Raw genomic sequence first — 15,078 nt, forward strand, 5'->3', positions numbered from 1 at the left:
CATAGCCAAGAGAAAGTCCTGAAACTTTGGGTTTAAATTAATCATGTCTCATTACGTGATATGAAGTAATACACGTCTCTATTTGGGTTTGTGGATACAGATCAAATGGTGCTGAGAATGGGTCAGGAAGGTGTATCAGTGTTGTTTCTATCTGATTTCAGAATGAGTAGCCAAACTCTTAAAATGGATTCATTTGAGTGGTTTCATTTTGCAGCAGTCTCAAACCAGTTACATTGGGAATAATTCTTCCGTTCAGATCACCCAGCTGGACTTCAAGTTACCCAGATGATTGTATTTCTGCTCATTCCACTGGCCTGCTAGGACCTAGGTGACCTTCGGTAAGCACTATATAAGAGGAAGGTATTATTATACTATTATTATTGTTTAGAGAAACTTCAACATCCATGAGGCTTTTCTGGATTGACTAATGATCTGACTGGTAGCCATGAAAACCATTGTCCCATATTTCTTTTTCTTCACACTAACATCTGCAAAGAAATCAGGAGACCTCAGATCTATTTTCAGCTCTGCCACTGACTTACTCTGTGTCAGTCACCTCTGTGCCTCAGTGTCCCCATCTGTAAAACACAGATAATCATATTACCTTCCTTTGCAAAGTACCTGTATATCTATGATCAAAAAGCACCATCAAAGGGTACAATAAAATTACTTACCTTTTAATTCTACTTGTTATGAGATTTTCATCCCTGGTCTGAGTTCCTTGGAGTGAGATTAGCAGATTTCCCCTAGCTTTTAACATTTTTTGATCCTTCATGGCAGCAGTAGTATGTGTGTGCATGTGAAAGAGAACCATATCTTGTACTAGAACTCAGGTGCTACCGTTGCTGAGCATAACTGTTGCACTCCAAATTTTCCAGTCAGTTCTAACTGCATGGGATAGACAGCTCTCTCAAAAGGTTAACAAATTCAAGATGACCCTCATAAGGTTCAAAAATGCCTCAGAAAATAATGAAAAACAAGGTGCAAGAGAAAATACACCTCCAGAAAGGCAACATCCAAAACACAGAAGAGGTGGGCCGGTGAGTGACAATTCTGAAAGATATGTTCAGAGAAGCAGAATGATAGGGTAAGCAATGCTCCGAAGATATCATCTGTCTAGAATTCTTACTACTGAAGAGTATAAATTTTAAAAGATGTCCCAAAAGAAAAATGAGAGCAAAGATACAACAAGCCGCAACAATATGGCCGATGCTAATAACAGGAAAAGTAAGGGAGTTTTACACACACATACACACACAGTTTTTATATATAATTACACACATACAAACACAGAGGACCAAGAAACCTCTTTAAAATTCAGCATTAATAACAACAATCAAAAGTATGTAGAATGGGAGAGGAATCCAGGAAAAAAAACAAGACAGACATGGGAGAATTGATAAGGGACATCTCAAGAAAAAGCAAAACAAAACATTTAGGGGGTGAAAGTTTTGCCTCCTGTATCTTGGAAACAATTTCTGGAGCGCTGAGACAGAAATGCAATATCCAATCCAAGCAATAATGCTTTGTAAACATAATGCTGTTTGGGTTTTGCTTTTTTACATTTGTTTTTATTCTTTTTCCTTTTAGATGAGACTACTGAATATTATTTGTTCTGCATTTATTTCTTGAACAAGTTATTTGAAAAAACTTCACTGTTCCTATTTTCATTCTAAACTGACAGCGACAGAGCAATACCTTCTATTAGCCACTAGGCTATGCTAAAAGATCATTCAACTGATCCAAAATATTTCCCTTGTAAAAATAATCCAAATTACAAATCCATCTATTCAGTCATGTAACGATGTACACTAAAATAAAAGGTATTAGACAGGGGAAAACTACTTACATTATTAATCAAAGTAAGACAATAGGACTGACGTGTCTGCCTCCTTTAGTTCACAACCCCACACAATGAAGTGATGAGTTAGAAAGGGAAAGACCAAATTGGCACACATTGTGTCTTCAGTGTAATCTCTTTTCTAACTTAGCTATCATATCTTCATATGGCTACACAGCTTTCGAAATAGGCTTTTTAACATGATACATTTCGGCTCAGAAGTTTTTGGAAAATCTAAAATCATAATGGAAACATTTTAATAGAGATTTTAATAAAAGTAAAACTTTAGCAAAATATGAACTCAGTATTTTGCAATGCTGGGACAACACTTTATCTAGCAGGCTCTACAACCTTTGGCAAGTAGAAGGTTGCCACATTCCATGAATACAAAAATACAGATTCTTAGTGACAGGAAAAAAGAATTTTAAAAAATTCATAAGTTACTAGTATCTGGAGTTCTTCAAGAAGACTGCCTCACAAATCCACATTGCTGGGTTGCATTCACCTCAGACTGTACAGAACCTTCTAGCTAGTAGCATTTGTTAGGGCCAGACACACGTGCGTGTGGCATCAAATGCTCGGATTAAGTGTGTAAAAAAAGGGGGGGGATTTAAATGCCCTTCGGTTTCTTTCACTCTTTCAAATATCCATTCAGGAAAGACTTTAAAAAAAAAAAAGAGATGAGTCTGAAGGCTAAGCTTATTACAAGCTTATATCACTGTCATTTATTCTTTTCAACCTATTACAGAGGGTTTCATAGATGAACCACTGGGTGTTTTCTCAAACAAGTTCTTTACAAACTTTATTAACTGGCGTAACACTATAACACAGCTTTTTGATGGTATCAACGTAAACACTAGTAACAAAAATATGTAGCTGACAACAGTCATTAGGTTTTTGTGAGTTAAAAGCATCAAAGTTGCGGATAATTGCAAATGAAATCCACAGCAATCCTGAGACTTGAGCATTTTTATTAAGTTTTATTGTAAAAAAAATCAATTCATATAAACAAAACTATTCAAAGTTTATAATATTGTTAGGAATACCGCTATGTATCATGACTACGACTACCCAATGAAAGAGCAAGATTTGAAGAAGGTGCAGTCTAAAATATTGATTACTTAATTTCTTAATATGTTATAATTTAAATGGGAGCAATTGTGGAATGAGACGCTACCCATCAAATATAAATGCAAGATATGCACAATGGACTGGAATGGACTTTGAAGCATTTCATCATATCCCCTTTATTAGTCAAGGGAACCAAAGCTGAACAAAGTCAGAAACTGTTCCATTCCCAGGGAAGTCTTCACAGCTTGCTCAGGGAACAAGTGATTGTAAACCAGAGATCAACCTGGACCATGGCAGTGCCTTGATGCCCCCAACAGTCTTGATTTGTTCCTGCTAAATTCGCCAAAAATGGAATCCCCATATCTATTACTGTCATTAGGATCTATTTTCCAACTGTCAAATTAGTATGCTTAAAATGTATCAAACTGTTTAGGAGAGGTATACTAAAGCTAGTATGAGAGTGTTTTGAGATCATCAGTTGAAATGCACTACATAAAACGTATAATGCACTTATCTCCAATAAATTCGACATGAATCTTATACATTTGGTAGTTAGAATCTAAGTTAACTACTTCAAAGATTGGTCAGGGATAACAAGTGAGAGACAACTGCAAGAAAATAAACTGATTTTCCATCTCCAGTTCTCATTCTTACTTTATACTACAAACAAGAAAACTATGTTAAGAGAACCTCATTAAAGTTGTAAAGTCAAGCACCCAAAAGTTAGGAAATGCCAGAGTTGAGGTTGCCTGTGGAACCTTAATTTGGCCCCTTTCATAGAATCATAGAACTGGAAGTGACCTCGAGAGGTCATCTGGTCCAGTCCCCTGCACTCAAGGCAGCACTAAGTATTATCTAGACCATCCCTGACAGGTGTTTGTCCAACTTTCTCTTAAAAATCCCCAATGGTGGAGATTCCACCACCTCCCAAGGCAATTTATTCCAGTGCTTAACCACTCTGACAGTTAGGAAGTTTTTCCTAATGTCCAACCTACACTGCCCTTGCTGCAATTTAACCCCATTGCTTCTTGTCCTATCCTCACAGGTTAAGAAGAACAATTTTTCTCCCTCCTCCTTGTAAAAACCTTTTATGTACTTGAAAAGTGTAATCATGTCCCCTGTTAACCCTGGCCTACACTACAGGGTTAGGTTGAATTTAGCCACGTTAGGTCGATTTTATAATGGATGCGTCTACACAAGCAACCCTGTTCCGTTGAGCAAAAGGGCTCTTAAAATTGACTTCTGTACTCCTCCTCAGTGAGGGGAGTAGCGCTAAAATCGACTTTGCTGGGTCGAATTTGGTATAGTGTGGATGCAAATCAATGTTATTGGCCTCCGGGAGCTATCCCAGAGTGCTCCAATGTCACTGCTCTGGACAGCACTCTCAACTCTGATGCACTAGCCAGATACACAGGAAAAGCCCCAAGAACTTTTGAATTTCATTCCCTGTTTGGTCAGTGTGGCCAACTCAGCGGCACAGGTGACCATGCAGTCCCCCAAGAATTGCAAACGAGCTCCAGCATGGAGCGAACGAGAGACACTGGATCTGATTGCTGTATGGGGAGAAGAATCTGTGCAGGCAGAACTCCGATCAAAAAGAAGAAATGCTAATATATATGCCAAGATCGCACAGGGCATGATGGACAGAGACTACGACGGACACACAGCAGTGCCACATGAAAGTCAAGGAGCTCAGGCAAGCCTACCAAAAGACAAAGGAGGCAAACGGTGGCTCTGGGTCAGAGCCCCATACATGCTGCTTCTATGATCAGCTGCATGGCATTCTAGGGGGCGACCCTACCACTACCCCACCACTGTCCGTGGACACCTGCAAGGCGGGAGTCTCACACAACACGGAGGAGGACTTTGTGGATGAGGAGGAGGAGAATGCACAGCAGGCAAGTGGTGAATCTGTTGTCCCAGGCAGCCAGGACCTCTTCATCACCCTGGAGCTAATACCCTCCCAAGGCGGGATCCCCGACCCTGAAGGCAGAGAAGGCACCTCTGGTGAGTGCACATTTGTAACTAAACACAATTGCTTTTAACCCCTGTAGTGTAATGTTTGATTTGCCCTGAAGAATTGGGATGCATTCGCAGCCAGTACAGCTATTGGAAAAGTTTGTTAACGTGTCTGAGGATGGAGTGGGAATCCTCCAGGGACATCTCCATGAAGCTCTCCTGGAGGTCCTCTGAAAGCCTTTGCAGAAGGTTTCTGGGGAGGGCTGCCTTATTTTGTCCTCCATGATAGGACACTTTACCACGCCAAGCCAGTAGCAAGTAGTCTGGAATCATTGCAGCACAAATCATGGCAGCGAATAGTCCTGGGTTTTGGTTGCATTCAAGCAACATTAGGGCTATGTCTTCCTGTGTTAGCCTCAGGAGAGTGATATCATTCATGGTCACCTGGTTGAAATAGGGGAATTTTTGTAAGGGAACAGTAAAAGGACCCCGTTCATGCTGGGCTGTTTGCACTTGGCTAAAAGGGATCATCCCTGAGAATAGCCACGCGGTGGGGTGTGGGGAAGGGTGTGCTGCACATCCCCCCACAAACCGCAGCCGCTCCTTTTGAATGGCAAACCCAACCGGCATTGCTTGCTATGGGAAAGGACGGTGCTGCAGTTTGAAAACATTCCCACATGTTATGAAGGCGTTAGCAGCCAAACCTGCGTACCCTTTGGCTTATCTTGGCTGCCTGGAAACCAAATTCTGTTGCCCAGCCATGTGTGATGTGTCACCATACCGGCAGGCGCTCAATATAAAATGCAAAATGCGACCTTGTACCTAAAGCACATGTGCTGTCCGCTGTGAATTGCTTGATTCACTGTGAAAGAGTCTCCCTTTTGTTCTTGGAAATGCATCATCTTAAATTTTACTCTCCCTTTTTATCCCCCGTGCAGGTGCAAATGTTTCTATGCTCCCCCTAAAAAGAAAAGGAGTACTTGTGGCACCTTAGAGACTAACCAATTTATTTGAGCATAAGCTTTCGTGAGATACAGCTCACTTCATCGGATGCATACTGTGGAAAGTATGCATCCGATGAAGTGAGCTGGAGCTCACGAAAGCTTATGCTCAAATAAATTGGTTAGTCTCTAAGGTGCCACAAGTACTCCTTTTCTTTTTGCGAATACAGACTAACACGGCTGTTACTCTGAAACCTATGCTCGCCCTATCATCTCCGTCCCTGAGGTTATCGCAGATTAGAAGGCGAAAAAAACGCATTCGCGATGACATGTTTTCCGAGCTCATGCAGTCCTCCTGCATTGATAGGGCACAGCTGAATGCATGGAGGCATTCAGTGGCAGAGTCCAGGAAAGCATTAAGTGAGTGCGATGAGAAGAGGCAGGATGCAATGCTGAGGCTAATGGGGGAGCAAATGGACATGTTCAGGTGTCTGGTAAAGCCGCAGGAAAGCCAACAAGAGCACAGATCACCGCTGCATCCACCGTACAACCACCTGCCATCCTCCCCAAGTTCCATATCCTCCTCACCCAGAGGCCCAAGAACACGGGGGGGGGGGCGGGGGGGAAGGCTCCAGGCACTCAGCCACTCCACTCCAGAGGACAGCCCAAGCAACAGAAGGCTGGCATTCAAAACAGTTTTGATTTGTCGTGTGGCTACAATAAGCAATGTGGCTTTGTCCTTCCCTTCTCCCCCACCCCACCCGGGCTACCTTATCAGTTATCTCCCCTTTTTTTAAATTAATAAAGAAAGAATGCATGGTTTCAAAACAATAGTGACTTTATTTCCTTTGCTAGCTGTGATTTAAGGGGGGAGGGTGGTTGGCTTATAGGGAATAAAAATCAACAAAGGGGGCGGGTTTGCATCAAGGAAAAACACACACAACTGTAACACTGTAGCCTGGTCAGTCATAAAATTGGTTTTCAAAGTCTCTCTGATGCATAGCGTGCCTACCTGTGCTCTTCTAATCGCCCTGGTGTCTGGCTGTTCAAAACTGGCAGCCAGGCAATTTGCCTCAACCTCCCACCCTGCCATAAATGTCTCCCCCTTACTCTCACAGATATTGTGGAGCACACAGCAAGCAGCAATAACAATGGGAATGTTGAGTTGCGCTGAGGTCTAACCTAGTCAGCAAACAGCGCCAGTGAGCTTTTAAATGTCTAAAGACACATTCTACCGCCATTCTGCACTTGCTCAGCCTGTAGTTGAACTGCTCCTTATTACTGTGCAGGCTGCCTGTGTATGACTTCATGAGCCATGGGAGCAAGTGGTAGGGTGCGTCTCCAAGGATAACTATTGGCATTTCAACATCCCCAACAGTAATTTTATGGTCTGGGAAGTAAATCCCTTCTTGCAGCTGCTCAAATAGCCCGGAGTTCCTAAAGATGTGAGCGTCATGCACCTTTCCCGGCCATCCCACGCTGATGTCGGTGAAACATCCCTTGTGATCTACCAGTGTTTGTAGCACCACTGAAAAGTACACCTTGCGGTTTATGTACTGGTTGGGAAGGTGGTTCCGTCTATCGCCCCACTGCAATGGAAACCCATTGCAGCAAAGCCATCCACTATGACCTGCACATTTCCCAGAGTCACTACCCTTGATAGCAGAACGTCAGTGATTGTACTGGCTACTTGAATCACTGCAGTCCCCACAGTAAATTTGCCAACTCCAAATCGATTCCTGACTGACCGGTAGCAGTCAGGTGTTGCAAGCTTCCACAGGGCTATTGCCACTCGCTTCTCAACTGTCAGGGCAGCTCTCATCTTGGTATTCCTGCGCTTCAGGACAGGGGAAAGCAACTCACAGAGTTCCAGGAAAGTGGCCTTACGTATGCGAAAGTTTCGCAACCACAGGGAATCATCCCATACCTGCAAGACTACGCGGTCCCACCAGTCTGTGCTTGTTTGCTGGGCCCAGAATCGGCGTTCCACTGTATCAACCAGCGCCACTGCTGCCATGATGTCCCAGTTGCCACATCCCATGCTTTCAGGAACGTCTGTGTCCACGTCCTCCTCACAATTGTCCTTGTGCTGCCGTCTCTTAGCCTGGTTCTGCACATACTGCAGTATAATGTACAAGGTGTTTACAATGCTCGCAACAGCAGCGGTGAGCTGAGCGGGCTTCATGCTTGCCGTGCTATGGTGTCTGCATAGGTAACCCAGGAAAAAAGGCGTGAAATGATTCTTTGCAGTTGCTTTCACGGAGGGAGGGAGGCAGGGGAGACTGACTAAATGTACCCAGAACCACCCGCGACAATGTTTTTGCCCCATCAGGCATTGGGAACTTAACCCAGAATTCCAGTGGGCAGCGGAGACTGCGGGAAGGCTTCCCGCAGCTTCCCACAGTGCACTGCTCCATGAGTCGACGCTAGCCATGGTAGTGAGGATGCACTCCGCCGACTTAATGCGCTTAGTGGGGACATACACAATTGACTGTATAAAATCGATTTCTAAAAATTGACTTCTATAAAATCGACCTAATTTCGTAGTGTAGACATACCCTCAGTCTTCTCTTCTCCAGACTAAACAAATCCAGTGTTTTCAATCTTCTTTCATAGGTCATGTTTTCTAGACCTTCATCATTTTTGTTGCTCTTCTCTGGACTTTCTCCAATTTGTCCACATCTTTCCTGAAATGTGGAGCCCAGAACTGGACACAGTACTCCAGTTGAGACCTAATCAGCATGGAGTGTGAGAATTACTTCTCGTGTCTTGCTTACAATACTCCTGCTAATACATCCCACAATGATGTTTGCTTTTTTTGCAACAGCATTACACTGTTGACTTATATGTAGCTTGTGATCCACTATGATCCCCAGATCCCTTTCCGCAGTACCCCTTCCCAGGCAGTCATTTCCCATTTTGTACGCGTGCAACTGATTATTCCTTCCTAAGTGGAGTACTTTGCATTTGTCCTTATTGAATTTCATCCTATTTACTTCAGATCATTTCTCCAGACCAGTTTGTCCAGATCATTTTGAATTTTAATCCTAACTTCCAAAGCACTTGCAACCCCTTCTAGCTTGGTATCGTCCACAAACTTTATAAGTATACTCTCTATGCCATTATCTAAATCATTGTTGAAAATATTGAACAGAACCAGACACAGAACCAATCCCTGTGGGACCCCACTCGTTATGCCCTTCCAGCGTGACTGTGAACCACTGATAACTACTCCCTAGGAACGATTTTCCAACCAGTTATGCACCCACCTTATAATAGCACTATCTTTGTGCATATGCCTTCTGATAACAGTCTTTAATTACACAATCATATATGTTTTCCTACCGACCCTTCTCTGATTCAGTGCCGAGGATGGATACTGATCACTTAATAAACAGCTATTCAATATTTGGTTTTCTCCTCACTGTTCCATGTATGGCTCTAGACCTTATTTACTGCACGCTCGTCAAACCGGCTCAGAAAACAGAATTATTAAATTAATTACTATTCTATGGTATTCCTAACAATAGTATGTGGTGCTTCACAAACATCAATGAATTTATCTTCACAATATCCCTGTGAGATGAAGAGGTCTTATTTTTTTCATTTTACAGAGTGAGGACTGAAGCACGGAGAGATTAAGATCAAAAGTATCCATTAACTCGTAATGCCCTATTTGAACGCGCAGGACCTGACGTTTCAGAGTACTCCGTAGTATTTAGCACCTCCTATGTTCACAACACTGTTCCCACAGATTGCAGTTGCAATTGTAAGTCCTCAGCACTTCTGCAGATCAGACCCAGGTTTCTCAGTTCAGGCACCCAGAGAAACAGGAACACAAAATTAATGACCACATGTGAAAAGTCTGGTTTAAGTGACTTGCCCAGAATCACACAGGAACTCTGTGGAAGAGGCAGGGTTAGAATCTAATTTGCCAGCACAGTATTCAAGTGCCTTAACTATGACAACCTCCTTTCTACTTCGGCAACCTCCAGCCTGAGTCACTAAACACTTTCCAACCTTGTCAACAAAGGCAGAGGTCCTACAGATGTCACCCTTCTTTACTACACAGACCTAATCCTTCCCCAGAGGAGGTCCATCCAGTGTATCACATTGCATCCACATGAAGGGAATAAATTAGAGTTGCTTGAGTGCTTGAATTTGCCAACTTATTAATGTTCTTTTAACTAGGGATGTAAATATAGTTTAACAAGTTAACCGTTTAAACTATTAAAATTCTATCATTTAAACAGTTAACTGATTAAAGGGAGAGGGGCTGGGGTTGCTCTGGCTGGCGAGGCAGGGGCTTGGGCTGGGGTCGGTTGGCCAGCTAGTGGGGCACCGCTGGAGTCCGGCCAGCATAGCCAGAAATTGGCGCTGCACGGCCGGGGCCAGAGTGGCGTAGCCAGGCGCTGGGGTCCGGCCGACATGGCCGGGTTTGGCGTGGCACGGCCATGGGCTGGCTGGTGCAGCTGGGGGTTAACGGTTAATGTCAGTTAACAGGGAAGCCTAATGCTTACCGATTAACTGGTTTTACATCCCTACTTTTAACATGTTTTTTTTAATAATGCCCTAATTATTGAAAAAAAAACCAAAACCCTGAAACCCCCCCAAGAAATTCCATCATGTGGCATCATATTGACACCCACAGCAGCAGATCTGGACCACCACACAGACTCCAGCCATGTGAGCTGATGGAGTAACTGATCTCAATAGTAGATCATCATCCTGTAGGTGGAAGCACTAAAGGGAGATGAGAAACACACTTTGCCAGTTGGTTTCACAGATATTTTCTGAGAACAGAAGAATATTGAAACTCAGGAATCATGGGTTCTATTACAGGTTCTGAATGGAAATGTCTTCTAGTCTGCACAGACTCACTTCTGCCTGTCCCTTTGCCTTCCCTCCCCCTGAAGCTTGACCCCTTCTGCCCTGTCCCCTCCAACCTGTCCCCATCTTCCCACCCCTGGCTTCTTATCCCTGTCCTATTCTCCTTGCCTATCCAATCGCAGTTTCCACTTCTCAGACTTCTCATCCCAACATACTCTCCTTGCCCAACCAGTCCCAGTTCCCCCTTCCCAGCTCCTCACCCAATGCATCTCTCCCCTAATGCCCCAGGCTCCTGAGCTCGGTCCCCTTGAACAACCAGTCCCAGTCTCCTTGCCCTACCAATCCCAAGTCTCATTCTTTGAAACAACAGAACCATTTGGGCTGACATTTTCACAAAAAAACCATCCTGAGGCAGACACGGGTCATGGAAAATTTCAGGCCATACAGTTAAAGTTTAGCAAAGTCATAAGGACCTGAAAAATGTGTTATATAATAGGAAGTGTGAGGAATCCTTAATAATAGGCGACGACACCAGCCCTGTCTGAAATAAGCAAAATAGAGACAATAGGAAGTATTTCAGAAGAATTTAATAGCATACTCAATGCTAATTTATACAGTAACAATTAGAATCTAGAATGGTGTTCTTTTTCTGGAAACCTTCTGCCTTTTGTTTGCATTGTGTAGAAGGATAAAAAATATGTCTGCCGAACACTTTGTAACACTTGTAATTGAAGCCTTTTCCTTTTGCAGGAGACATTATTATTTTTGCAGTTGGGATGGGGGGTGCTGGCCATGTGTTTTCATATTTTTTTTTATAATCCATTACACATAGCTCTAATGTAAGATATAAAACCAGGAAAATGTTCCTAAATTGGTACTATAATGCAAATACCCTTGAACAGATATATTGAACATGAGAGGACAAACTTTTTGTGTTACAAATAGCACCACATTCACATACAAAATTTATTTTATTTTAATGGAAATTGTGTGCCACCTAGATATCAAGTATTTTAAAAATCATTATTAACTCTAAGCCTGACATTCAAGAACTGCTTTTTGTAAATGGCATTGCACTTTTCACTCTGACATCTCAGAATTCGTTCTTACAATTTGTCTTTACATCCCAGTGAATCCTTTGAATTAAATGTTAGTCCAGGGTACAAATTATTTATAAAGCCAGCACATGGTACCTTCCCATATTACAGCAACTGTTGTGCATTTCAATGCTGCTTCTCAACTTTGTCTTATAGTTACAAGTGGAAAAATGTGAACATAATATTGGAACTAAATAACATGCAGAGGAATTCAAAAATTCCATACTCACCCACAATGCTTCATATGGGGTGGTTTATCCATCCTCACTGCCAGTTTAATCTTCAAGTCCGAGTCCTGGCTGTTTTTGGGGACTATCATTTTATGCAACTCAGGCGACTTTGAGCTATTGGATGTTGGATATAATATAACCTGTAAAATATAAAATAAGAACTTTTTTATTGTACTGACTCAAAAATCTTACCAGAATCTACTTGGTGACTTGTGACCGATTGAGAGCTTCATTGTATCTTTTCCAATAGGGGTTGTTAGAGTCAAGACATGGCTAATAAACCATTTTATTCCATCTCCTCACAACAGATGTGTTTTCAAAGCAGATTCATTTATTTTCTGACAAATGGGTGTTTTTATATCATCAGATAACATGTTTTCCTCCTGTGTTACTTCATTCCAAATTAATAGCTCAACAAGCACCAGCAGAACTGACAGTTGAGAAATGCTCATGTACAATTAAGCAGGCACCTAGACACTTTCATCATTCAATACTCCACAGGGAATATGTCTACTGAAACAATGTGCTATGGTATTATACAATAGATAGCATTCTCCAGCAATGAAATTAATTACTTGAGAGAACACAAGAGTAATACACTGTTTCTTACCATTTTTATTATTCAGTCAGTGGTAATAATGAAAATCAATTACAGTGATATCACAGAAATTAGAGATGGAAGAGATCGATTAGGTCTAGCCCATCTTGCTCCAAGTGCAGTAGACTACAGTTATGTCTCTAGCACTCTATCCAACCCACGTAATCTATTCACAATACCATGTTGATATATCTACAATAATGACAAGTTATATACAATTGGAAAAAATAAATCTTTATTTCAAATTAAACAGAAGCTTGGATCCAAACTGTTAAAAAAATCCTTTATTTATTACTAATTACAATTAAGCAGTCTCCATGTAGTACCTGAATAATATTAGATAACCATAACCTCCTCCATTCTCATTGTGGCCACAGCCCTTGAACAGGATTATACTTCGAAATCGCATGTCTCTAGGGGACTCATGACAAGTCAGTGTGTTCAGACTATCACCACCAAGAAATGAAATATTTCAAACTAAAGCACAACCCTGTAAAATAACAATCTACTTCTGTGTCACTGTTCTACAAGATTCACGAGAAAAGGTTATCTAAAACAACTGGTTTCATAACTATATCTATATATCTCCTCTGTGTAATATGGGAAAGTTAAAATGAAAACTTGAGTACAAGTCACCAAGAAAAGATAAATGTAAAGAATACCTTCATGGCTAAGACCATTACAATAGTACTGTATCTGAGGCCTAAATCTCTGGGATGTTGAACGCCCCCAGTTTACAGCATTTTATCTTAGTACTTTGCAGGGTCAGGATCATGAGTTCTGGTAATCACAGACTCATACAATCGTAGGACTGGAAGGGAACTCGAGAGGTCTTCTAGTCCAGTCCCTCGCACTCATGGCAGGACTAAGTATTATCTAGACCATTCCTGACAAGTGTTTGTCTAACCTGCTGTGATAAATGAAAGGGGGGGGGTAGCTCTCTTTTGTGGAGACCCAGCCAGCCAGTTAGCTATAGAATCCCTCTTGGTAGCTGTTCTCTACTTGCTTTACCTGTAAAGGGTTAAAAAGTCTGACTGCATGCATAGGTAAAGGGAAGTGAGTGGGCACCTGACCAAAAGAGCCAATGGGAGGGCTAGAACTTTTTAAAATTGGAAAAAAATCTTTCCCTTGGTTGGTCTGTCTGTTGTTCTCCGGAGAGAGGAGACACATACCAGCAATGTTATAAGAAGCTTTAAACCAGGTATGGAAAATCATCAGATCATACCTAGAACTACTTCTTAGAACCCCAGATATGCAAGTAAATCAGGGAATGTGCAGGAAGGACATGATTAGGGTTATTTCTTTTATTTTTTATTGGCTTGTGGACTCCTCTGTGCTAACCTCCAAATGCTTTTGTTTTGCTTGTAAGCTGGACCTCAAGAAAACCATTCTTGATGCTTAATTATTATATTTGCTCTTTTTAATTCTAGCAATAGCCTAAGTTCCAAATGTATTTTCTTTCTTTTTGCTTTTAATAAAATTTAACTTCTTTAAGAACAGGATTGGGGGTTTTTCTGTGTGTCCTAAGAGGTTTGTGCATATGTTGTTTAATTAACTGGTGGCAACTGCTGATTTACTTTGTTTTCTTTCTCAGCTCTTCCCCGGCGGCAGGGTGGGGGGTGAAAGGGCTTGAGGGTACCCCACAGGAAGGAATTCCCAAGTGCTCCTTCCTGGGTTCTCAAAAGGGGCCGGGGGTTGCACTTGAGTGGTGGGAGCATCTACCCATTCAAGGTCAGAGAGAAGCTGTGAACTTCGGAGTTTAATACTAGCCTGGAGCGGGCAGTATTAATTTTTAGAATCCTTTTAAGCCCCCACCTTCTGCACTCAAAAGTGCCAGAGTGGGGAATCAGCCTTGACACCTACTCTAAAAAATCTCCAATGATGGAGATTCCACAATCTCCCTAGGCAATTTATTCCAGTGCTTAACCAGCCTGAGAGTTAGGAATTTTTTCCTGATGTCCAACCTAAACCACCCTTGCTGCAATTTAAGCCCATTGCTTCTTGTCCTAACCTTAGAGGTGAAGGAGAACAATTTTTCTCCCTCCTCCTTGTAACAACCTTTTATGTACTTGAAAACTGTTATATCCCCTCTCAGTCTTCTCTTCTCCAGACTAAACAAACAAATTTTTTCAATCTTCTCTCATAGGTCATGTTTTCTAAACCTTTCATCATTTTTGTTGCGCTCTCTAGACTTTTCCAATTTGTCCACATCTTTTCTGAAATGTGGCACCCAGAACTGCACACAATACTCCAGTTGAGACCTAATCAGTGCGGAGTAGAACAGAAGAATTTCTTATTGCGTCTTACAACACTCATGCTAATACATCCCAGAATGCTTGCTTTTTTTGCAACAGTGTTACACTGTTGACTCATATTTAGCTTGTGGTCCACTATGACCCCCAGATCCCTTTCCACAGTGCTCCTTCCCAGGAAGTCATTTTCCATTTTGTTTGTGTGTAACTGATTGTCCCTTCCTAAATGGAGTACTTTGCATTTGTCCTTATTGAATTTC

The 15,078-nt window shown here is 42.0% G+C and overlaps 1 protein-coding gene across 26 annotated transcripts in view; it reads right to left on the reverse strand.

Annotated features, from left to right (window-relative positions):
* Positions 1 to 15,078, reverse strand: part of CADPS2 (calcium dependent secretion activator 2) — a 556,952-nt gene that overhangs the window by 234,400 nt on the left and 307,474 nt on the right. For all 26 annotated transcript variants that reach the window (XM_037888978.2, XM_037888976.2, XM_037888967.2 and 23 more), the window contains exon 8: positions 11,969 to 12,108. In XM_037888978.2, coding sequence (XP_037744906.1) covers positions 11,969 to 12,108 — 140 coding nt within the window. The remainder of the gene's footprint in view (positions 1 to 11,968; positions 12,109 to 15,078) is intronic.

The sequence above is a fragment of the Chelonia mydas genome, chromosome 1 (genome assembly GCF_015237465.2).
Source record: "Chelonia mydas isolate rCheMyd1 chromosome 1, rCheMyd1.pri.v2, whole genome shotgun sequence".
Taxonomy (NCBI): Eukaryota; Metazoa; Chordata; order Testudines; family Cheloniidae; genus Chelonia; species Chelonia mydas.